Source organism: Xenopus laevis, chromosome 4S (genome assembly GCF_017654675.1).
Source record: "Xenopus laevis strain J_2021 chromosome 4S, Xenopus_laevis_v10.1, whole genome shotgun sequence".
Taxonomy (NCBI): domain Eukaryota; kingdom Metazoa; phylum Chordata; class Amphibia; order Anura; family Pipidae; genus Xenopus; species Xenopus laevis.
The window spans coordinates 931,986-955,585 of NC_054378.1; the positions used below are offsets into that span (position 1 = coordinate 931,986).

Below are 23,600 nucleotides of genomic sequence, written 5' to 3' on the forward strand. Positions count from 1 at the left end.
TTCTTTTTGTGTTTATGTGCCTTTATTGTAAGGAGCAAGCCTGTAAAACATTTCACCTCTCTCCTATAATAATGTAATACTTACAGCAGGGATCCAATAGTAATAAATACACATTGTTGCCGGGCGAGAGTATGGAGGGGTTAGACCCCTTATGGTAATAGCTTAATACATAGGTACAGCTGATATCACACTCAAAAGTTTTATGGGTATAGAGGGAAATCACATTGTTATTCTAGCTTTATTTACATGGGTTTCAGGGGGTTACCATTTGCCTATGGATAAAGCATAATATATTAGCTTTAGATATTACCACATTTCTTTGGTTATAGCTTAATGTACATTGGTGCAGAGGTTCTATTTTCCTATGGTAAAAATGGCAGCCGGGAGGAACCATTATTTATGGGAGCAAGGAATAGCATTCTCCTATGTTCACAGCTGAATTTGCATGGGGACATAGAGAGATATCAGACTTTATAGACAAAGATATCACTTTCCACTGCAATAGCGTAATATGTATGGCGACCCGGGGTTTATACATTTTTATCCTTATTTAAAGAAGATATTCCATTGGTCAAATGAATTGTAAACATGTAAAAGCTATCTACTGACATATGTTTATGAGTATATGTTGCAATGAGGGGAGGGGAATCATTTTGTAAGAATTTTTGTATGTAGTTAAATGAGGTCAACATGTTTTTCTTATATTAGGGCAATCAACTGAATAGCTCTGCAGCTATGGTATGAATATAAACCACTGCGGAAATCCACAATATCTAGGGAATGCTGGGAGTTGTACAAAATATTGGGTCCTCAACATTTTGTACCTATGAGACACATTTAAATGAGAGCAACATAAGCTGTTATTGGCTATTGGCAGACTAGCAGCCTATAGGAGACTCTGTTTGGCAGGTCACATGGTTTTTATGCAATTAAAGCCAGGAATGAAAAAATAAGCACCTGTTTTAAGGTTGATGAGACCAATATCCAATATGTTGGTGAGCAATGTGCTGCTTGCGAGCTGTTGGTTGGGGATCACTGCTTTTAAAGGAAACTAAACCCTAAAAATGAATGTGGCCTATTTTCTATAGGTGGGGGCAGCTGGGAAATTGACAATATGTCAGATTTCAAAATTGAATATAAAAAAATCTGTTTGCTCTTTTGAGAAAAGGATTTCAGTGCAGAATTTTGCTGGAGCAGCTCTATTAACTGATTCATTTTGAAAACATTTTTTTTTCCCATGACAGTATCCCTTTAATAAAGTGGATTTTTGAGGAGGATCATACAGAAAGTTCCATGTTATCTCTATATATATGTCACAACAATATGGTATAAAGATATAGGAAGAAAAGATCTTCTAGGAGTGTCTCTGGTGCAGCAGAAGCAATGAACCATTTCATTATTTTAGGATAGGGGTTAAATGTTACTGTTTTATCCTCTGACCTTGTAACAAACAGCCCTAAACTGTGCTGTCGCCCTCCTGTGAGATTTTCTACAGGGTCACATCTATCCTGAGCAAACAAAGTGTTTAAACAGGTGTGTGTGTGTGTGTGTGTGTAAGTTTGTGTGTATAGGGGGAGGTAACACTTAAAGGGTCTATTCTCTCCGACCATACGTAATAAAAGTGCAATAAAATCGAGACGAGGCTGTTGTGTAACACACTGCAGAGAGGCCGGGTAGTGTGATTGTTACACCTTTGTCTGAAATTATAAATAAAAGTAATCATTTATGTAACATATACTTTTGTGGAACACACGGGCCAGGGAAAGAACATATGTGTCATATGAAACGTACATTTACTGATTAAATGCAACTTAAACAGATGTTTGTCTTAACACTGGATTTATTTGTACCTTTCTGTGCTCCGCAGTAGACAACTCACACCCGAGGGGATTGGGTTTATTGTCGCTAAATGTTAATAAAAGTCAAGCAAACCGTAGTACATTACTGTAATAACTTCTGTATGTAAGTGTGAGTTGTATGTAAGTCTGGTGTCTGTAACTGGAGGACTCCCTGTACCCCACAATCTAACCTGGGACAGTATCAGGGGCGTAACTATAGAGGAAGCAGACCCTGCGGTTGCAGGGGGGCCCAGGAGTGTAGGGGGCCCAGTGAGACCCTAATTAATTAGCAATTTAATATATCTTGATAAAATAGGCCAACTTATAAATATTTTGGGGTCCTAAATTGAATTTGCTATGGGGCCCAGTAACAACTAGTTACGCCACTGGACAGTATAATCAGCCAATGACCTCAAATGAAATGGGATTTTTGTTAAGGACACAAAGGCCAGTGTTGGGTCAGTTTGATACAAGTGTTACCCTCATGTAATAAAATACAAGAAGTTTGCCCATGTGTAGTAACTCGCGGCAACCAATAGTATGATTCGTTCTGTCGGCAGCTTTTATCAGCCTGTGTATGGGGGCCTTTACTAGGTTTTGGGGGATAGAAGAGATATCCTGTAGGTACCACCACTACAACTACTTTTGCAAGTTCTCCTGCTGCTCATAATGGGTCAAGATCAGTTATCTGACATTGACCCAATACTTTTACACAGATACATTAGGAAATACAGTTGGGTGTTTTTTTTCTTCTCATGCCCCATCAATCATCAAAGGGCTCATTTGTATATATGATTATTTCCAGATTTTATTTCAACAATTCTTTGCACAGTGTTGACTGCGTCATTCTAAGGCGCAGGAGATGCAGCCAACATTGAGACCCTGTCCTTAGCGGCAGATATAAAGCAACTCAATGATCCAGTGCTCCAATTTAAGTGTGCATTAAGGGGTGTCCCTAGTACCCCTCAAGTGTTTTTGTGAAATGTTGTGGATGTTAGTTTGACAATCATGAAGGGGCTATTGACTACACATTGGGTGTCATTTCTATGGTGATTGAACTCTGTGACCCAATAAGTCATCCCAATAGGACGTATGTCAGCAACACCAACATCTGCACTTTTTGACCTGAAGAAACCCTCTGTGGTGAACCATTTGGCTGATTAAATGAAAGAATTAGTGAACTTTTACAGTAATGCAAAGAGGGTGAGGATCCCATGGCTTGTTGGGGAGCCATTATAATGGTGGGAATTCCATCCTGTCTAGTGGTTGGAAATTGACCCTAACAATAAAAGATTGGCAGGGGGTAGAGATTACATGCACCATCCTCTCTAATGTACGGAGATGTTGGTTAATAACAATCAGCCATTGGTACAGATAGAGGAAAACGTCTTGCTGCTATGCGATTTCATTACAATAGACAGGCAGGATAGGGGGGAGGAGAAAAGAGAGTTTGCATGTCTGCTTGCAATTGTCTCTGCTAATCTCTCCTTTTGTAAGATAATTAGTGTAGCTCATATTCTGAAAGGGTCTCTATGTGTGTGTCCAATGAACATTGTAACTCATTATCCCGTCTGATTTATGGGGTTCGAATAGGACCAGGAATGCCAAGGAAGAGAGAGTTCTTTATGTAACAACACAAAGAATAGATACTTTTATAAACTCTGTATACATGGGCATCAGACTCCTATTAATACACCCATTAAGGACCCATAATTATGCATGTAATAAACTTATTTTACACAATTACAACTCACCACTTCCTAGTTAAGCACTATAAATGGGAATTAGTGGGAGAGTACATTTTCACAGATTCTCATCCCTCGTTTTTATGTTATTGTATAACAACAACTGTATATTATCACTTTGCATTGGTTTATTGGTCTACTGACCAATTGGTCCAGTTGCCGTGTACTTCGTCACATTTTAACTAAAAGATAAGTATATAACGATGTCTTGAGAAGTTTGGGACCTTGGAAGTTCAGAGAACGACCTTGTTAGGGCTATGGCATACAGGGAGATTAATCGCCCAATCGTCAATCTGTGCTACTGACTAATCTCCTAAAAATGCCTGGTGGGATAGCAATTTTAGGAGCAGATTGCTGGTGACTTATTTCCTTGTGTGACATCACTCTTACTTTGGGTACATTATGTTAGGTACACAATGGCACGTGGAGGCCACTAGAGCAAATCTCAGATGTTGTTCAGATGAGGACCTCACCAATCACAAAGATTATCACATTGGTTTTTATAACTGATCATACAGATTTAATGGGGCTTCTGATTCGTGGTAGAGCTCACCAAGTGAGTAACCAAACCAGGTGGTGTCTGTTTGTACCAATATTTATTTTTTTTTTGTCCTATTTTAGAAGCTTCTGGCCAAATCAGGACCATGAGCTACACAATCTGGCATTTAAAAAAAAAAAAAAAAACATTAACTATAAACAGTGTGATCACTGATTACAGACTATCGAGGTTTAGAAGTCCATAAAGTAATATTACAAAATCTGTGCTGGTAGAATATTAAAAACCAATGCTTGATTGGTCCCAAACCAGTTAAAAACCAAAGTGCAGATTGGTTTATGTATGAAAACAAATTTCAATTGCCCTCAATTTACAAAAACAACACCCAACAACTGTTCCTTTTCACACATATTTTGTTAAGACTTTCTATTATACAAGTGCTAGGCAGGAAATATGATTAGGCTGTTCTTCTATGTGTCTGATTATGGAAGCATTCTGTTATGGATATATTTTTATTTATACAGTTTTCCATTTTCAGTAATCTTCATAATTTGTAACCATCATGCTCAGTATGTTCTAGTATCCTGGAAGTCAACTCAATGTTTGCCATGGGACCCCTGAACTAGAGGAATGTTCTTAACAAAAAAGAACATGAGTTGTGGAACAGGTATTAAATGGTTTAAATATTGACAGGTACAACAGCTGGAGAAAGAGATGCTGGATGAGACAGTGAGATACCAGGAGAAAGACACTATCCTGGGGGGGAGTGAGACACATGGATAGAAATACACTTGCTGAGATGTGAGATGTATTGAGAGACACAAACAGAGAGAGAGAGAGACAGATAGGGGAGCATTGAGACACATAGTAAGACACTTATGGGGGGGGCATCGAGACAGATTGAGACTGGGGAAACAATAAAACCCATGAGTATGAACAATAGACACATAAAGATAGACACTGTGGAGAGGAAACATTGCCACACAGAGAAACAATGATTGACCAGGAGAGAGAGTGTGTGTAAGTAGAATAGACTGTCAGTGTCGGACTGGGATGCCAGGGGCCCACCAGAAAACTTTAGACCATGGGCCCACTTTCCACACTATTATTCCTCTCGTCATTTAACCTCTTTATTCTCCTAGTTTTTTATATCTCCTTACTATACTCTAGTCTTTCAACATTAAGCTTATTTATCCCATGAAGAAATAGGGAATGACCATGAAATAGACTAAATTAGAAGCATGAGGGGCCACTGACACCTGGGCCCACCGCGACTTTTCCTGGTATGCCGGTGGGCCAGTCCGACACTTTAGCCTGTATTTGAGCCTATTCATCTTCTTCATTCAACAACTTTTCACAAGGTATCCCCAGAAATAGCAGATATTCATTTTATTCTGCAGGAACAATTCTATATAACCTATATTCATTTTTTATGTTTAATTTACATTTTTTCAGATTTTTTTTTTAGTGTTGTCCCATAAAAAGGAGGGTTGTTCTTCCTCATTTGCCACCACCGATACAAATCTGTGGATTATTCTTTCCTTTCTCTTAGGAAGTGGAGGAGATGCAGGATTAGACGATCTTCCAAGTTTGTCACAGACTTCACCTCCTACAACATTTATTACTATGATTACGTTTATCTGGTGCCAACGATTAAAAAGAACCAATGGCTGAAGTGGGAGCTCCTGAGCCAATTTGTACACTGAATGATTCCCTTGTGATTAATGTTACCAAATAAATTATTTATCTTATTGGCCAAATCAGACTGATCTGATCGTACAATTGTTGTTCCAGCCAGAATATCTTCTGATTTGTTCTTTTACTACTTTATTTAATCTGAATGGTCAGTGACAGGTCGGAAGAATGGGACGTACAATCGTTTGTCCAATACAAGGGTGAAATCTGTACGTCTATGACTTTAATTTGTTTTCTATATCTCTTTCTCTGTACTGGGAAGGAGTATGCAGTAATAGTCATATTTGTAGTAAGCCCAGTAGAAAGTAATAAATACTAGCTAAAACGTATTAATATGAACGATTTCTACATTGGATCCACTGAGTCTCATAAGCTGCACTAAGAGGAGTCCTCAGCTATAAAGTGGCATGAGATATTCAACCACCCCTCTATGTAAATCTCAATTGCACCATGGGGTAAATTTATCAAAGAGCGAAGTTCTGCCACGAGAGTGAAATTCCGCCGCTCTCCATTAGTTTCTATGGGATTTTGAAAGGCGTATTTATCAATGGGTGCAAGTGAAAGTTCACCCTTTCATAAATACGCCTATAAAAATCCCATAGAAATGAATGGAGAGTGGCGGAATTTCACTCTCGTGGCGGAACTTCACTATTAACTTAAAATATATACCCCTATGTATTCTATATAAAAAAAGGTACAATACAGAACAATGATAATTTCCCCAGCCAATAAAGGTCAAACTTGCACCAAATACATATGTTAGAGTAAAAGGGGTGCAGTTCTATCTGTCAGATTGTTACTGGAGAACAATTCAGTACTTGAATTTAAGAAGCACGTTGCAGGCAGTTCATATAAATGTAAAATGGCACAGGCTTTGCTGTTCTGTTCCCATGTTAAATAGTCATTTGCAAATAAAGATATTGCCTTCTCAGTAACAATGGAATTGTTTTCGAATGGGAAAATGACATAGAATTGTATCTCTGAACTATTGTCCAACTATCTCTCCTTCCACCTCCACCTCCTTGTGTCGTCTCTATCACACTCAAATCCTGACTCACACATTTCTACACTCGGCCCATTGTTTATTTCCACTGCTCATTGTCACTAAAGAATAGCCTGTCCCTGGGACATCACACCTGATATGGTTACTACAGACTTATTGCATCTAATGGCTATAATCAATTGTTTTAACTGACTCTTTATTTAACTCTTTAATTGCTGCTGAAACCAAAGCAATTGAATTGCTCCATATATTTCATGCTGTGCCTTTAGGCTAGGGCTAGACGAGTCGGATATTGGCCTACGGAGTAATGCCTTGCGGAAAATACAAAATCTTGTGCTTCTGTACAGAAATCCACTGCATCTGTCTGCACCTGAGCAGAGGCAATGTATTTGGGTGCAGGTACAATTGAGAGCAGAGACTTGTCTGGCCCTAGTCTTAAGGTGGCCATACACGGGCAGATTAAAGCTGCTGATATCGGCCCTTTAGACCAGTTCAGCAGTTTATCTGCCCGTGTATGGGGCCTCCGACGGGTCTTCCCGATCAATATCTGGCCACTAAATTGATCGGGAAGGTTTCATTTTTAAAGCGATTCATCAGAGCCCATTGCTCCTCGTTGTAATCTGATAGTTTGACCTCAGGGTTGAACGTTGTGGAATATAGCCCTGAGCTGGTGGGCATATCGGGGAAAGATCCGCTCGTTTAGTGATGCCGCCAAATGAGCGGATCTTATAGTGTATGGCCAGCTTTACTCAATGTATATTTAGTGCAATGTTTTTACATACAATAACTTTTCCCGATGAAACCTTAGTTGCTGCACAAAACAAATTGTTGTGATAATATATCAAGTTGTTGACATGTCTTAATAAGATTATAGCAATGGCCTTCATTTTAAATGAGTTTAGGAACTTTTTAAAAAAAAAAAAAAAAATGAATGGGTGCAAACATTTAGGGAACAGAGACATTGAAGGTTAAAAGGGAAAATTAAATATTATTATAATTTTTAATATATTTGAAACATATTTAATATGCTATATATATTATATCTATCTTTTACATGTTGTTGCTATACATTCAGCAACAACATGTACAAGATAGATGTAATATGACTATGAAGATTTTCATTCATCCAGGTCATGGTATATCTAGTACAGTGTATAGGTAAAATAGATGTATAATATTAGGCTATGGACACGCAGACTGTTTTCAGCGGCTTTTGTATTTTTGAGAGATCTGCTCAGTGTTCCACTGATTTTTTATCAGATCAGCCTGTGTGTGGGGTCACATACTGATCTCAGATTCAGCTCCGCTATATGTGACTGCACACAGGCTGATACAAATCAATGGAACACTGAGCAGATCTGCTTCTACAATCTGTAAAAATATACTACAGCTGCTGACAACAACCTGTGTGTCCAAAGCCTAAGGGAATGTATGTTGTGATTTATCTTTACATGCTATATAGATGCCATTGGGTTTTAAACCTTTAGGGTAAGGGCAGACGTGAAGATTAGGAGCGATTTAGTCGCCAGGCGATAAATGCCTGTTCTTCAAGGTGACTAATTTCCCTGAACTGCCTCCCGCCGGCTAGAATCGAAATCGATGGCGGGATGGCACTCGGATCGCTTCGGAAAACGAAGCACACTTATTGCCATCTCGCCAGCGATTTACATTATAGCCGGCAGGAGGCAGTTCGGGGAGATTAGTGGCCCCAAAGAAGAGCCAATTTGTTGCTGGGTGACTAAATCTCCCCGAATCTGAGTGTTAGTCTCTGCCCTTATTCAACAAACAAATACTGATAATAAAGATTTACTGTATTTATCACCTTCTTCTCTCTGGTTTTTGAGGAAATGTACAGTGTTACTCTATCCTTATATCTGGGGAGGGGGGATAAATCCAGTGTATTCCCCCCAATGCAATTACTCAGTGGAACCATGGCTGCTCCATTTAAAGAGCACTGATATCACTCGCTATATTCACTGTTTGTTATAAAGAGCAGCCATCAAAATCCCATATGTGCCCCAGCTCTCACAGGTAAGATAAACAATGACAATGATGTGGATGGTGTAACTGGAATGATCCTTCATAAAATTACGCTGTTCCATGTCAGGTCATGATCCCATACATGAGCCAAATTAGGGCAATCACCAATAAATGATTGTGTTGTTGTTTTGAGTCTAACGTTCAATAAAAGTCCATTATGTTATTTTATAACCCATATCATAGAAAAGATGGGCAGTTTGGCAAGTCCCTACAACTGTCAAAAAAGGTGCGTGTTGTATGTTCTATCACAAACACATAAATGAAATATTTGGCTGCAAGATGCCACAAAATAACGTAAGTTACAGCACACGGGTCCTACTGGTTACACTTTAGGACTCAAATCTGTCCACAAGCGCAGTGAGAAACTTGCGTCTCATTAAAGCCAAAAGAAAGTCACAATCAAAAGTTAGGCACCCCCAAGTGATTGCAATCATGTATTAAATATAGCGCTCACTGGCTGATACAGCAGTGTTTTCCTATCTCTCCAGTCATTTTAGCCATTTTATTAATACGCTGGCATAATCACATGATGCATTTTTGCCAGGAATATTTCAGCAAATTGCACTCAGAATGGCACAATATTAACAATGATGCAAACTTTGTCAGAAAGAGACCAGCTGGATTTGCACATCTATGGAAGTTCCAAATATCTACTTGGTTGCTAGGTTAATGAAATGCTAGCAACTAGATAGCAGTCTAAGTTTCAAGAATGCAGATCAAAAAAGTTAATTTAAAAACCTGATTGTGAATTGTCTTAAAATGCTACTGTCTAAGCCCCACTGAAAGATCATTTAAACATGAACTATCCTTTCAATAGTCCCTTTTATTAGTATGGACCATAGTTAAGGTTGGTATTTAATATATGTAAAAAAATAAACCCATTGTGCACTTTGAGGATAACACAACTTTATACAATTGTATACATTGTATAGCCCTTTTATAGATCCATTAGGTGGGATACACTGACATCTAGTGGGAAGAAAATGAAGGTTCATATATGATCTGCAACTACAAAGTATTCTGAAAGGCAATTAGAAAAAAGGGGATTGCCGCACCTTCTAACCCGTTGTTCTTCCCTAGGGATACCCCCTAACCGAGAATTAGGAGCAACTTGGTATGGACGTGCTGACTACTCCCATTCACGACAACCAAATTCGATGCTCAAGAGGAGAGACAGAAAAGTGGAGTATATGGCGTCGCACAGTCCCAAGACTACTCTATACAGATAACTGTGTCTTCCAGCCTAACGTGATCAACTAAAGACTTATTACAAACATTGTGATTCCTGTGATATTTTGTAACATCTCAACTGAGATAACTCAATAAATAATTAAATTAAATACTTAGGGGCAGATTCATTAAGGGTAGCGTTAGTTAACTCTTTGCACACCATACTGTACAGAGGCCAACAAATCCACCCTTCGAACTGAAGGGCTAGTGACACTAAGTTTGAGGATAATACGCTGCACCCTCTCTATCACCCAATCCTCTTCAAGGCAACTGTTTGGGGGCACCCCAGAACAACCCTCATTCTACGCTCATTCAACACTCACCCTCCATCTAAAATACTGCATCGTCGCTAATCAAGTCCTCCTTACACTCCCTGATTATAATTCAGCCAGTATAGGGATACGGGTGATGTAAGATCTATATGGGAACAGTCTTATGAATTTATTACACTGTTACCCCTTTCTACTCTGTTAATTGATCTATTTCCACCTTCTTTTTTAACTGTTTTTAGTGATTTTATCGATTCCCTTTCAGTCCATGAATTTTAATGATGAAATAAAAGTTACTTTTTATTAGGTTTTCTTTATTGAGTCCAAGCTGTGGTCTCCAGCACAACTCTATGTTCACATATATAAGCACTTGCACTTTTGAATCATATTCACCATGAATTGACAAGATTTTCACTTTAAGTATTTAATTTAATTATTTATTGAGTTATCTCAGTTGAGATGTTACAAAATATCACAGGAATCACAATGTTTGTAATAAGTCTTTAGTTGATCACGTTAGGCTGGAAGACACAGTTATCTGTATAGAGTAGTCTTGGGACTGTGCGACGCCATATACTCCACTTTTCTGTCTCTCCTCTTGAGCATCGAATTTGGTTACAAAGTATTCTGCTTACACAAAGTATTTATTTGTATTTGACACATGTATTTATAAAGTGTTGTGTCATACAATGGAGAAAACGACCGGCACTCACAGTTCCACAGACAAGCGCAGTAAAAGAATTGCAGACTTTATTTTTGGCAAATAGTGGACTTTGTTATGTTGAGTATTTATTTGTTCTTTTCTGCGAGTGTCGTTTTCTCAGTGTTATAACACAACACTCAGACCCCACGTGTAAGCTGCTTGTGTCGTGTACTGTTTGTAGATACATAAATCACCTGTATGTGTGACCCGCAGTAAATCCCTTGTGAGATGCTGTTTATGGAAACATATATATCACATACCTCCCAACATATTGAAAATAGTAAGAGGGACAAAAAGATTTCCGTGCTCTGTCAGTGAATTTTTTTTGATCACGCCAATTTTTGTGGCCACATCCCCTCATTACCATGATCATTTTACAAAATTTTTCGGGTTATGAAACCTTAAACACATTTACAGTAGAAGCCGTTTTACTTTTTAAAATGTAAAATGAGGGAAAACGTAAAATCAGTGGATTTAAAATTGAGGTTTCACTGTGTGTTATTACAGTTTTGCTACTGAAGGTGAATTGCCCTTTAAGCTGTGGGTCTAACAGTAATAAAACTTCGAAAAGCTTGTGTGCCCTGCTTTTTATGGTTATATTAGCCTAAGCAGGGGCGAAACTATAGAGGAAGCAGACCCTGCGGCTGCAGGGGGGCCCAGAAGGTATAGGGGCCCCATGAGGCCCTAATTCATATACAATTTCAATAAATATTGAAGAAACAAGTCAACCTCTAAACATTTTGGGGGCCTGAAAAATAATTTGCTGTGGGGCCCAGTAATATCTAGTTACAGAGCCTAAGGTGTATGATTTATAGTCTAATTCTTTGCTGAGCTTAAGTTTTCCTTCACGTTACCTGCTTACTAGGGATGTAGTGAACCGCCGAGTATGTGTTCGCGAACGCCGGCAAAAAATTCGAACAGTTCGCGAACTGTTCGCGAACTTCGAACATCCGAAAATCGTTCGATTCGTACGATCGAAGGATTTTAATCGTTCGTTCGAACGATTTTCGTTCGAATCGAACGAAAATCGTTCGATTTTAGCGATCGAATGGTCGAACGATTTTGACGCGAACGCCTATTGGCGAACGTCGCGCGACGTTCGCGAACTTGCGGCGGACGCGAACAGTCGAAGTTCGCGCGAACTAGTTCGCCGGCGAACAGTTCGCTACATCCCTACTGCTTACAAGCCAAACTATGCATTACTCCTTATACATTCTGATATTGATTAGTTTTCTTTATCTTTACCCAAACGTGCCTGATATTAATCAAAGAAGGAGTGAACATCATCTTCAGAGTCGGACTCCTGCTGACTCCCAGCATTGTTCTCACTTTCAGGATTCTCTTCAGCACTGTCCTCACTAGAGTCTGCAATGTCTGAAATGAAAGAAAGACCTTGGATTCTGTGCATCTGTCTGTCTGCTCACTTGCTCAATATAATGACTTTTATTGCACCATTGTAAGACTGCGGCCTTGTGTTTGTATCCGTGTCACACTGAAAGATTAACTTCCAAACTTTTTAGCAGAGTAACTTAAAGGGGAACTATCGTGAAAATAAAAATTTAATATAAGCTTCATCATACTGAAATAAGAAACTATCTAAATACAATCAATGAAAAATCCTGCATTGTTCAAGTTTATATTCACTATTCCTCTCTCAGCAACTGTTTCTCTTCATTCTCTCTTCATGCAGCAGTTGGGTATCAGCTATTCACTGACAGTTAGATCCAATATATCTTATAGGGGGCTCCTTTTGCCTAGAAGATGTATTAGAGGTCACTCTATTAAACTCACCAGACATCATGTCTCTCTACATGCAGAATTTATGCAAAAGGCAGTTATTTTGTTACATTTTGTTTGTATTAGAATCAGTTATTTGATTGTGCACTAATTAATCTGTTAGGAGGTTGGGTGTCAGATATTAATTGACAGTTAGATCCAATATATCTTATAGGGGGCTCCTTTTGCCTAGAAGATGTATTAGAGCTCACTCTATTAAACTCACCAGACATCATGTCTCTCTACATGCAGGATTTGTGCAAAAGGCAGTTATTTTGTTACATTTTGTTTGTACTGGAATCAGTTATTTGAGTGAACTCTAATACATCTGCTAGGAAAGGAGCCCCCTATAAAATATATTGGATCTAACTGTTAAGTTAGATAAGTGTGATATCATGTTAATTACATGAGTAGAAAGGAAAAAATTCAGGTCAAACAGACAACACAACATTTGTTTTATGGCACATGTTGTCATACCTGCAGAAGCTTCAGGTAGAGATTCTGGTGTTCTGTGATAAAAGAAAAAGACAGAATGTTAAGTAACTTTTTCGATCCAGTGTTTAATCCCCATGCTTATAACCCATAATGCACTGCCACTTGGCATCAAAATAATGAGTGTGCGCCTGATACTTTTAGGCACATGTTTTCTGTGGCAATTGATGCAGGCCATTGTGGCTACCTTGAAGCTACTGCCACCTTCAGGCTAGCAGTATCTCCAACATTTCCTTGCTTCAATAGTCGCACATCATGTATTTTTACAAGAGCAAGAAGAGTGCAGCCAACAGTGCTGAGTGATTCTAAGTGGAAGTACAAGGGAAGGCTTTGGGTGCAAGTACTACAAACAACTGTGGCAAATGTTGTGCCACTGCAACTGCACTTAGGGTTCATAAATAAGCCTCCTACTTTGCTTATCTCACCTACAGAAAGGTGGTGGCTCTTCCTCCTGACAAGGCAAAACAGACCCAGATTCAACTGGAATCATTTCAAGACCATCAATAGAACCGTCTTCACTGCATCTTTTCTTCTGGGCACTTGATTCTCTGATGTGTAAAGAAATAATTAGACGTTATTAAAGGACAGGACATATGACTTGTTTTCCTTAGATCTAATGATTCCTCTTTATTATTCTCCAGCTCTTTTCTCTTCTACTGCATCAAAACCTTAAAGGAACGGTTCAGTATAAAAATAAAAACTGGGTAAATAGGCTGTGCAAATGTATCTAATATAGTTAGCTAGACAAAAATGTAATGTATAAAGGCTGGAGTGAGTGAATGTGTAACATAATAGCCAGAACACTACTTCCTGCTTTTCAGCTCTCTAACTCTGAGTTAGTCAGTGACTATAAGGGGGGCCACATGGGACATAACTGTTCAGTGAGTTTGTAATTGATCCTCAGGATTCAGCTCAGATTTGGCTCTTTCTGAAAGCACATGACCAGGCTCAATGACCTGAGATGTCTACACAACAATATTACAAGTAAAAAATACATTTATTAACTTTATAATGTTGCTTAGATATCAGTTATTGCATATTTACCTTTTATTACAAAATTCTGGCAGAGGGAATGATGCAAGGCAACAAAGCCAGCGGGGCCTAAAACAGGGAATATAACACAAAAATGTGTTGTAGACAAAGAGTAGTAACAACTGTAGCCTAAGTGAAACAAAGATTAGTGTGGGTTTTAAGAGCTAAGTGAGAACTGTAGAGGATTTACAGGAGAGAATGACAGATTAGCAGATATTCGAATGTTACCTTTCTTTTTCTTGTTCCATCTGGTCCTCTTGGGTTAACTCAGTGGATTGCACTTCTGCAAGGTCTGTGATAAAACATTAGTATAAAATATTTATTACAGATTAGCAATGGGCCGCTCTTTACATGTTGGTGGACCACACTTCCCAATATCCCACTGAAACAGAGGCCTAATATTTATTAAATATAGATTTTTTTTTTTCACAATTAACATCTTCAGATAGTTCAAAGGACCTCTACATGAACTCGCAGGTTTTAGAAAGAGAATAGTCAAAATTAGAACTGGGTGGAGGTGTGATAAATCGCACATCTGAATTCAAATTTGACTTTTGACCGAAAATAGTAAATCTGCCCCTAAAAGATAATTTAAAGACCAACAACATCTTTAATAGTAGAGGTATGCTATGGGTGATGGAGGCATGTATAATACAAAAGGAGTTGGTTAGCATTTTATTGGCCACTGAGAGGTCAGTAGGCTTGAACAACCATGAGCAGTTAGCAGTAATGTTCAGAATTGGCCTAGTAATGTTGGCAAACACAAATATAGGGCTACTAGTGGAGGCTATGTAGCTAGTATCTATACAATATCCCCTGCTAAATGTTTTAGCACAGACAACTAAGAGGATAAAAAGAGTATATAAATGTCCAATAGATTCAGCTAGATACGGCTACACAGACATGACAAAACGTAAAACAAAGGCACCTGGTTCTTGTGAGAAATTCTCTTCTTTCCTGTCGCATGAGAAAACATAATTATGTTCTATAAAGCTTTGCAGTTCATATCATTTGAGAATAACTTACATAAGTCAAGCAATATGGAAAAGCCCATGTTATCCACAAACTTTCCACCCGTTATTATATTCCCTAAGTAAACGTTTCAGGTGACACCAAACTCCAAGTATTGTGTGGGGGGTGTGCTCTCCTGTTGATAAATACCTGCAGCATGTATTTCATTTACTAAAACTGCATAGCATTACAAATGATTGCAGACTTACCTTGGAGCAGAATCCATACTGTCTTGCAGCTGCACATCACACTCTTCATCTACATTTTTGCTTTTCGGGGATTTCTCTTTATTTGTATTTGGTGTGCCTTTATTGGATGATTCAGGTCTATCTTCCTCACTATCCCAGGTGATACCATTCTCCTCATTCACTGACTCATCTATTTCTTCCTCTTCATTGTCATCCCCAAATTCAGATTTATCTCCCTCAGATTCCTCTTCCATTTCTTCATCTGATGATTCGCTGGAAATCTCATCTTCTCCACTGGTAGATTCTACATTAGGTGTAGGTTTGCATTCTTCAGTGCAACTACTTTCTCTTTCTCGATCTCTTTTCCTCATTTGAACGTTACTTTCCACATCCACATTTTTTATCATATCTATTCTGCTGTTTTTGGTCCCATCTAAACTGCCCGTTGGTTCTTCTTCCTCTGATGATTTATCTTTTGAATCATCTGATTCATGTTTTTCTTTCTCACTCTTGCTCTTATTTATACCTTCCTCCTTTCTTATTTCTTCCACTCTCAATATTCTGTCATTCATTTCATTTTCCGAATTTTCCCTTGTTTCTCCATCCTCTTCTTCACTGTTGTTGTCAGACTCATCTTCTTCAGATGTATTTATCTCTTCTGCATTAATCCCTCCCTTGTTAACATTCTCATTCTTGCTGCCATTTGTACCCTCACCTTTTCCTTTTATTTCTTCCACTCTCACTATTTTGTCATTAATTTCACTTTCTGATATATCACTGTCATCCTTTTCTTCTTCTTCATCTTCTTCGTCTTCTTCTTCTTCTCTGTTGTTGTCAGATTCATGTTCCTCAGATGTATCTTTCTTTGCCTTATTAATCCCTCCCTTTTTAGCATTCTCATTCTTTCTGCTATTTGTACCTTCCTCTTTTTCTATTTCTTCCACTATTACTATTCCTTTATTTATTTCACTTTCTGATATATTACCTTCATCCATTTTTTCTTCCTCTTCTTCTGCACTGTTGTTGTCAGACTCATCCTCCTCAGATGTATCTTCCTTATTATTCCCTTCTCTTTTAATATTATCTTTCTTCTTGCTGGTTATACTTTCCTCTTTTATTATTTCTTCTACTATTCTATCATTCATTTCATTTTCTGAGATATCACTTTCATCTTCTTTCTCTTCTTCCTCCTCTTCACTGTTGTCAGACTCAGTTTCATCAGATGTATCTTTCTCTTCCTTATTGATCCCTCCTTTATCAGCATTTACATTCTTGTTGCTGTTTATAAATTCCACCTTTATCATTTCTTCCACTCTATTCCCTATTCCAACATGCATTTCATTTTCTGATTTTCCACTTGAGTCCCTTTCTACTTCTTGCTCTTCTTCACTGCTGTTGTCAGACTCATCTTCCTCTATTGTATTTTTCTCTTTTTTAACATCTTGTCCCATGGATGTGTGATTTTCCTCATTTTTAAAATATCTCACTATTTCTTTTTCCTTATTTTCTGAACTTTTGACTTGTTGTGACTCATCTTCCATTTCTTTTTCCTCTTCATCACTGCTACATATTAACTCAGTTTTCTTTGTTGCACTCAATTTACCAAACACTGAGCCCCTGTAATATGCTTTACACTTTTTGTCCTTAATAGCCTCCATCTCATCAGTTTCTTCTTCATCATCACTTTGATCTTCCATACTTATCTGATTTTCATTTCTCATATTTACAGATTTTCTTGTTCCAAGCAGATCACTTCCCTCCTGTTTTGTTTTACTATTTGATTTACAGACTCCACCTGTCTCACCCTGAATTATATTTAATGATGACTCTGTTTCTGACACTTCATCTTCTGATAAAAGTTGCGTGCATGATCTCTCAGCTTCACCCTGTTTATGACCTATCAATGACATTTTGGCAAAATTTTCATCATCATCTTGGATAGAATCTGTAATCTCCTCTTTGTCCTGTTGAACTTTATCTTCTATATAGTGTTTTTTTACTTTAGCAGCATCCCCTCCCCATGCTGAAGGTGTGGTTCTAAAAATGTCAGCTTCTTTAGGACTATAAGTGTTGTGATTCCCCCCAGATCTTTCAGGTATATCAAATATATTATCACTGCATTCTGTCTGACAGCTTATTGCATCCTCTTCTTGATCATGATCTATTCTGCTAGCAATCTTAGAATTTATGTCAACTTTTTCACTAGTTTTTAGCTTAGAAGCACGATTTTCCACTTTGGTAAGTGTATATGATATTCTATAAGAGTCTTTTGTTGTTTCTCCTAGGGAATCTGAAGTCATTTGGTCCTCTGCCCTATGATCTGTTTTGGAGCATTGCAACAATTTGCTTGTTGTAGTTCTCTTTTTACAACTTGAAGGACATTGTGGCAGTTTTCCTGTGGTTTTGTTTGATTTGGAAGATGAGATGGAATGGTGATGTTGGCTTTCTGAAGAAGAATCTGATGACAAAATCTGTAGCTGAACTGTAAAAGGAAGAAAAACAATGACAGGGAAAGACAACACTAATTAAAACCAAAATTTAAAAGCTTGCGCTATACAATTAATATATAAATAAGATAGTTATAAATACCTGGTATTTCAATTAAATTCTGGTCTGTGCCCGATGTCTGAATATCTTTTCTTGTCATCATTTCACCATGTGATCTCTTTGTGATGTTTTGGGCTTTTTGTCTGGTCTTTTCTGAAACCCCTTTCAGGCCTTCATATCTTGCCAAGGGACATGATTCAGGTCCAGATCTTTCTATATTTGAATTTGTATATTTAAGGTTCTGGGATGTTGAGTTTTCTCTTGGTTGACAGAAATCCATGGAATCTGGGAAGTTTGACTGATCTACTGAATGTCCAAAATGGCCTCTCAGATCCGGAGACATCAGGCACCAACAGCTTATGGGCATATTAGCATCTCTAGAATGGCAACAGCCCCCTAGCATGAGGAAAAAGCATAAAGAAGTATTTTGTGTTTTCAATATCATAATACTTAATGTTTTAATTCTTCTCATACTATTATTTCTTCTCTGACCCCCTTTCTCCTCTTTTTAATCTTTTGTTTTTATCATTTTCTCTTTCTGCCATTCCAGCTCCATATAAGCTTAGTCCCCCCTCTCTTTGCTCCACTTTTCATTTCTTTACTTATTTCTCACAATCACCACTCCACTCATCCCCCCTCTGATATTCTCTTCTCTCCCTCCTTCTTTTTTCACTGTCTGTAATTCTTTGCCTCTTACACAAATTAATCTCTCCATGATAAAATGTTCCTCTTCTCCTTCTTCCTTTTTCTCTTGCTTTTGTGACACATCCATTGTACTATTTCCTAATCTTTGTTGCCTATTTTTTCCAGCAGGTGCCATTATTTTAATAACTTATTTTCCCATCTTTGGACTCAACTCTTGGCCACTGCTTGTATGTGTATAGACATCTGCAGCTCACAATAAGTACATACAAAATGTAGCTCTCACGTGTAACGTGTATGTGTGTGTGCTGCACCCAACCTTGGGCTCAGTTGCAGGTCAATAACAGAGGGAAGCAATGATGATATCCATGTAAAAATACATAAATAAACCCACTGTGACCTGCCTTCTGATGTCAGTGATAACACTCTCCAATGAACAGTAGAACTAATATGCGGATTCCTGTATTTTTGAACCTGCACTACCAGCCATCCCCTTTAAGAAATAAAAATGTTGTATAGTTACTTAAAGAAGAGTCTCTGAAATATCCACTGCATTTTTGGTTCTCACAGGGTGTGTAATGACTTGCTAAATCAGGTTTAGGAGGCAAGGACAAGAATTGTTGCATGTCTTTCTTGTAGTTGTCCTGTCAAAAAGAGCAAATTTGATATTGTGTGTTATCATTAAAAAACAATAGAATGCAAGGAGATATTTAGGGACTTTTTGAGGAAAATAAACATGAAAATGTAGGGTTTGCAGGGTAACAATACATGAGCAATAAATTACCCTTTTTTTCTTGAAAAGTTCTGTTTTTGCAGTGAAAAGTGATAGCTGTCTTTCTACTCTTCTGACATCATTTAACAGTTGTCGGTTCCTCTCACGAGCGTCTTGTTGCCTTTGGCAGACCTCTTCCCATTGTTTGAATAGCTCCTGCTTCTTTTTCCTGAGTAGCAGAATAATACATTTTAAGAACCTCTGGCTTTTAAAGTTTTAGTGAACAGTCATTAAAAATAGAGATGGCTGCCCACACACCAATATTACAACTATATATATATATATATATATATATATATATATATATATATATATATATATATATATATATATATATATATATATATAAAAATGACATTTATTGGTTCAAGAATAGAATTTTAAATGGTAGAATAAATCACTTGCCATGGACACAGGGTCATTTAGTAATAGCTTTAAGTTAAAGGCACCTACATTATTTCCCAATAACATTTGCAGGGATTCGTGCCAATTGCTAGTGGTAGATTTAGCTAGGACACTAAGGGGCCGATTCACTAACTGCGAGTGAAGGATTCGAAGTTAAAAAACTTCGAATTTCGAAGTTTTTTTTGGGCTAATTCGACCATCGAATGGGCTACTTCGACCTTTGACTACGACTATCGAAGGATTCGAAGAAAAAATCATTCGACTATTCGACCATTCGATAGTCGAAGTACTGTCTCTTTAAAAAAAAACTTCGACCCCCTAGTTCGCCATCTAAAAGCTACCGAAGTCAATGTTAGCCTATGAGGAAGGTCCCCATAGGCTTGGCTAACTTTTTTTGATCGAAGGATATTCCTTCGATCGTTGGATTTAAATAATTCGATTCGAAGGATTTAATCGTTTGATCGAAGGTATTATCCTTCGATCGTTCGATCGAACTATCTGTGCTAAATGCTTCGACTTCGATATTCGAAAGTCGAAGGATTTTAGTTCCTAGTCGAATATCGAGGGTTAATTAACCCTCGATATTCGACCCTTAGTGAATCGGCCCCTGAATCTAGTAATGAATGTCAGGCTAATAATGTTAAAATACAAACACAAGGTTTAACGCAAAATAAAAAGACTACATAAATTCATGTAGTAAAACATATTAGACATATTATTATTATTATTCTCTTTATAGTACTTTGCAATAAATAATTTCACAACAATGGGATAATATCAGACTCTTACCTGTGTTGCTGATGTTGCTGTAAGGATTTGTGTAGAGACTGCTGTATGTTCCATGATATGGATTCTGGAGAGAAAAGGGTCTGTTTCTGTCTTGTCTCCATGCATCTCTCTCTATATTATATATATTATATATATTTGTACTACACACAGTTCCAGTTGATATCCTACTTTCTCTTGAATTTCTGCTGTTACAGTTTTCTCCCAAACACAACGTTATCCTTTCCTATCCCCCTCTCATATGTAAGGGAACGTAACCTGTAAGATGTCTCTGGCCTTTAGGAGGATTAAAGGACTAATCTTGTCACCGGCCTTCTGTTACATTCACTGACGGAAGATAATGAATCACAGCACTAACGAGCTTTTTTTCCCCATACATATACATTAGTAGCAGCACCTAGTGACGGGCAAATAAATTCGCCAGGTGCGAATTTGCGGCGAACTTCTACGTTTCGCTGCTGGCAAATAAACTCGCCTCGTCAAAAAAATGTGGGCGCGCGTCGGAATAGTCAAACGCATAAAAATCGCTGCACCTCAAAAATATTCGGACGCCCATATATTCGAATATGGCGGAAAAATTGACGCGCGTCAAAATAATTTTGCCACTCATTGACTTCAATGCGTTTCACATGAAATTCACAATTTTTTTGGCAAAGCGTAACAGGACAAATTGGCCCATCACTACCAGCACCTCCTTTGTGAAAATGATGTTATCTATTAGTTATCTATTAGATATAGTTCCAACATGGAAACACTAAGGGGCAGATGCATCAAGGGTCACATATCGAGGGTTAATTAACCCTCGATATTCGACTGGGAATGAAAATCCTTCGACTTCAAATATCGAAGTCGAAGGATTTTGCGCAAATATTTTGATCGAACGATCGAAGAAATAACCGTTCGATCGAATGATTAAATCCTTCGAATCGAACGATTTGAAGGATTTTAGTCCAACGATCGAAGGAATATCCTTCGACCAAAAAAACTTAGCCAAGCCTATGGGGACCTTCCCCATAGGCTTGCCATGGACACAGGGTCATTTACTATAGGATCCCTTATCCGGAAACCCGATATCCAGAAAGTTTCGAATTATAGAATGGCCGTCTCCCATAGACTCCATTTTATCCAAATAATCCATATGTTTAAAACTGATTTCCTTTTTCTGTGTAATAATAAAACAGTCGCTTGTACTTGATCCCAACTAAGATATAATTAATCCTTATTGGAAGCAAAACCAGACTATTGGCTTTATTTCATGTTTAAATGAATGAAGGCAGGAAGACCCAAATTACAGAAAGATCCGTTATCCAGAAAACCCCAGGTCCCAAATATTCTGGATAACAGGTGGTATATCTGTAATAGCTTTAAGTTAAAGGCAATGCAGCTGTAGATACAAAGAAACTTATGGCCACATTAGTAGTCGTGACCTGTTAGCCGAGTGTACGGGGGTTATTTATCAAAGTCCCATTTTATCTCAATATTTTCTGCTACGAACTCCGATCAAATCCACTCGGGTTTTTTCACGTTTATTTATCACATTTTCTCGAAAGTTTGCTTTGCAGGAAGAAAAAAAAAATCAGATTTTCATGATTTTTTTTTTTTTGGATTCTTCACCCGAAAACTCTGGTTTCTTATGCTTTTTTGCCCACAAATTCTGAAAACGTTGGGGTATTGCACGAACCCCAGGCAACATTGAAAAATCATCAGGATTTCTCCCAATGACTTATATTCTGACTTTTTCATCCTCTGGCTTTAATAAATTCCGGGAAAAAAATCATGATTTTTTTAAAATTCCAATTTTATAAGAAAAGAAAAAAATCACACTTTTTTCTGGGTTTTTGCATTGGGAGTTTAGTAAATAACCCCCTTATATCTTGCGCTACTATTCATGATATAGAACAACTTGCCCTACCCCCGCCATAATTGTCATTTAAAATTAAAGCTTAAGCGATGGCCTTTAATACATGAAATGCTACACAAACACTATAGCAGTAAAGTACTGGGTATAAAGACTAATAAAGAGCAGGACTAATACAGTAAAAAAAAAAAAAACACTTGGCCAGTACGGGGATCGAACCCGCGACCTTGGCGTTATTAGCACCACGCTCTAACCAACTGAGCTAACCGGCCAACTCATAGCAACTACTGGAGAAGTCAGTGTCGAAAACTCGTTTTAGCCAATGAAAAACCACTACCGTATGTCGTATAATATAAGGACTGGGGCAGTGTTTGTTTGATGAATTATGATTCAGCGCAGACCCTTAGTCCCTGTCACTCATTCCTATGACATAGGATCAGAGCTGCTGAAAGGAAATGGCGGGAGAAGCAGGGAGTGTAACAGAACGTTCCTTTACACGTGTAACAAGTCCCGTCTGTCCCTCAGCAACTGCACAGACAACAGAAAATCAATACATACTTACCGAGATTTTCGTTTCCTGTACTGGAACATGGCAGTGGGCACTGTAGGGTTAATCCCTCCTGTCGCAGACGGAACAGGAACTTCCTAATGAATAAATTAACCTCCCTTCCCCCGCGCCGCCATCTTTTGATTTCTTGACTCCCCCAAAACGAGGGTTGGGAAGCTTTGCCCACTGCCATGTTCCAGTACAGGAAACGAAAATCTCGGTAAGTATGTATTGATTTTCTGTTTTCCTGTTACTTACACATGGCAGTGGGCACTGTAGGGACATACAGAAGCAGACAATACATGGGTGGGTTATGCCAAAGAAATTTTAATTATTTAGAGCACAGTTAAGAACTGCAGAGCCAAAATTAGAAAGACTCTTTGAGTAAACATCAAATTTGTAGTGTTTTATAAAGGTGTCCCACGAACTCCATACTGCTGCTTTGCAGATGTCTTCTGAAGTTACCTGGGCCCGGAGTGCCCAGGATGCAGCTGTACCTCTGGTTGAGTGTGCCTTCAGCTGAGA

General features: G+C 38.1%; 1 protein-coding gene and 1 non-coding gene across 2 annotated transcripts; both read right to left on the bottom strand.

Annotated features, from left to right (window-relative positions):
* Positions 1 to 12,160: 12,160 nt before the first annotated feature.
* LOC121393145 (glutamic acid-rich protein-like) lies at positions 12,161 to 21,415 on the bottom strand. Its single transcript, XM_041560669.1, has 11 exons — positions 20,674 to 21,415; positions 19,492 to 19,648; positions 19,231 to 19,351; positions 18,108 to 18,461; positions 15,540 to 18,000; positions 15,248 to 15,276; positions 14,548 to 14,611; positions 14,332 to 14,388; positions 13,713 to 13,835; positions 13,273 to 13,304; positions 12,161 to 12,393 (listed from the first exon to the last, which is right to left on the bottom strand). The coding sequence occupies exons 1-11, from the start codon at positions 20,772 to 20,774 to the stop codon at positions 12,281 to 12,283; spliced, it is 3,612 nt and encodes a 1,203-aa protein (XP_041416603.1). The 5' UTR covers positions 20,775 to 21,415; the 3' UTR covers positions 12,161 to 12,280.
* A 1,311-nt stretch (positions 21,416 to 22,726) lies between these two features.
* trnai-aau lies at positions 22,727 to 22,800 on the bottom strand. Its single transcript has one exon. It is a non-coding gene; the product is annotated as a tRNA-Ile (tRNA).
* Positions 22,801 to 23,600: the final 800 nt, after the last annotated feature.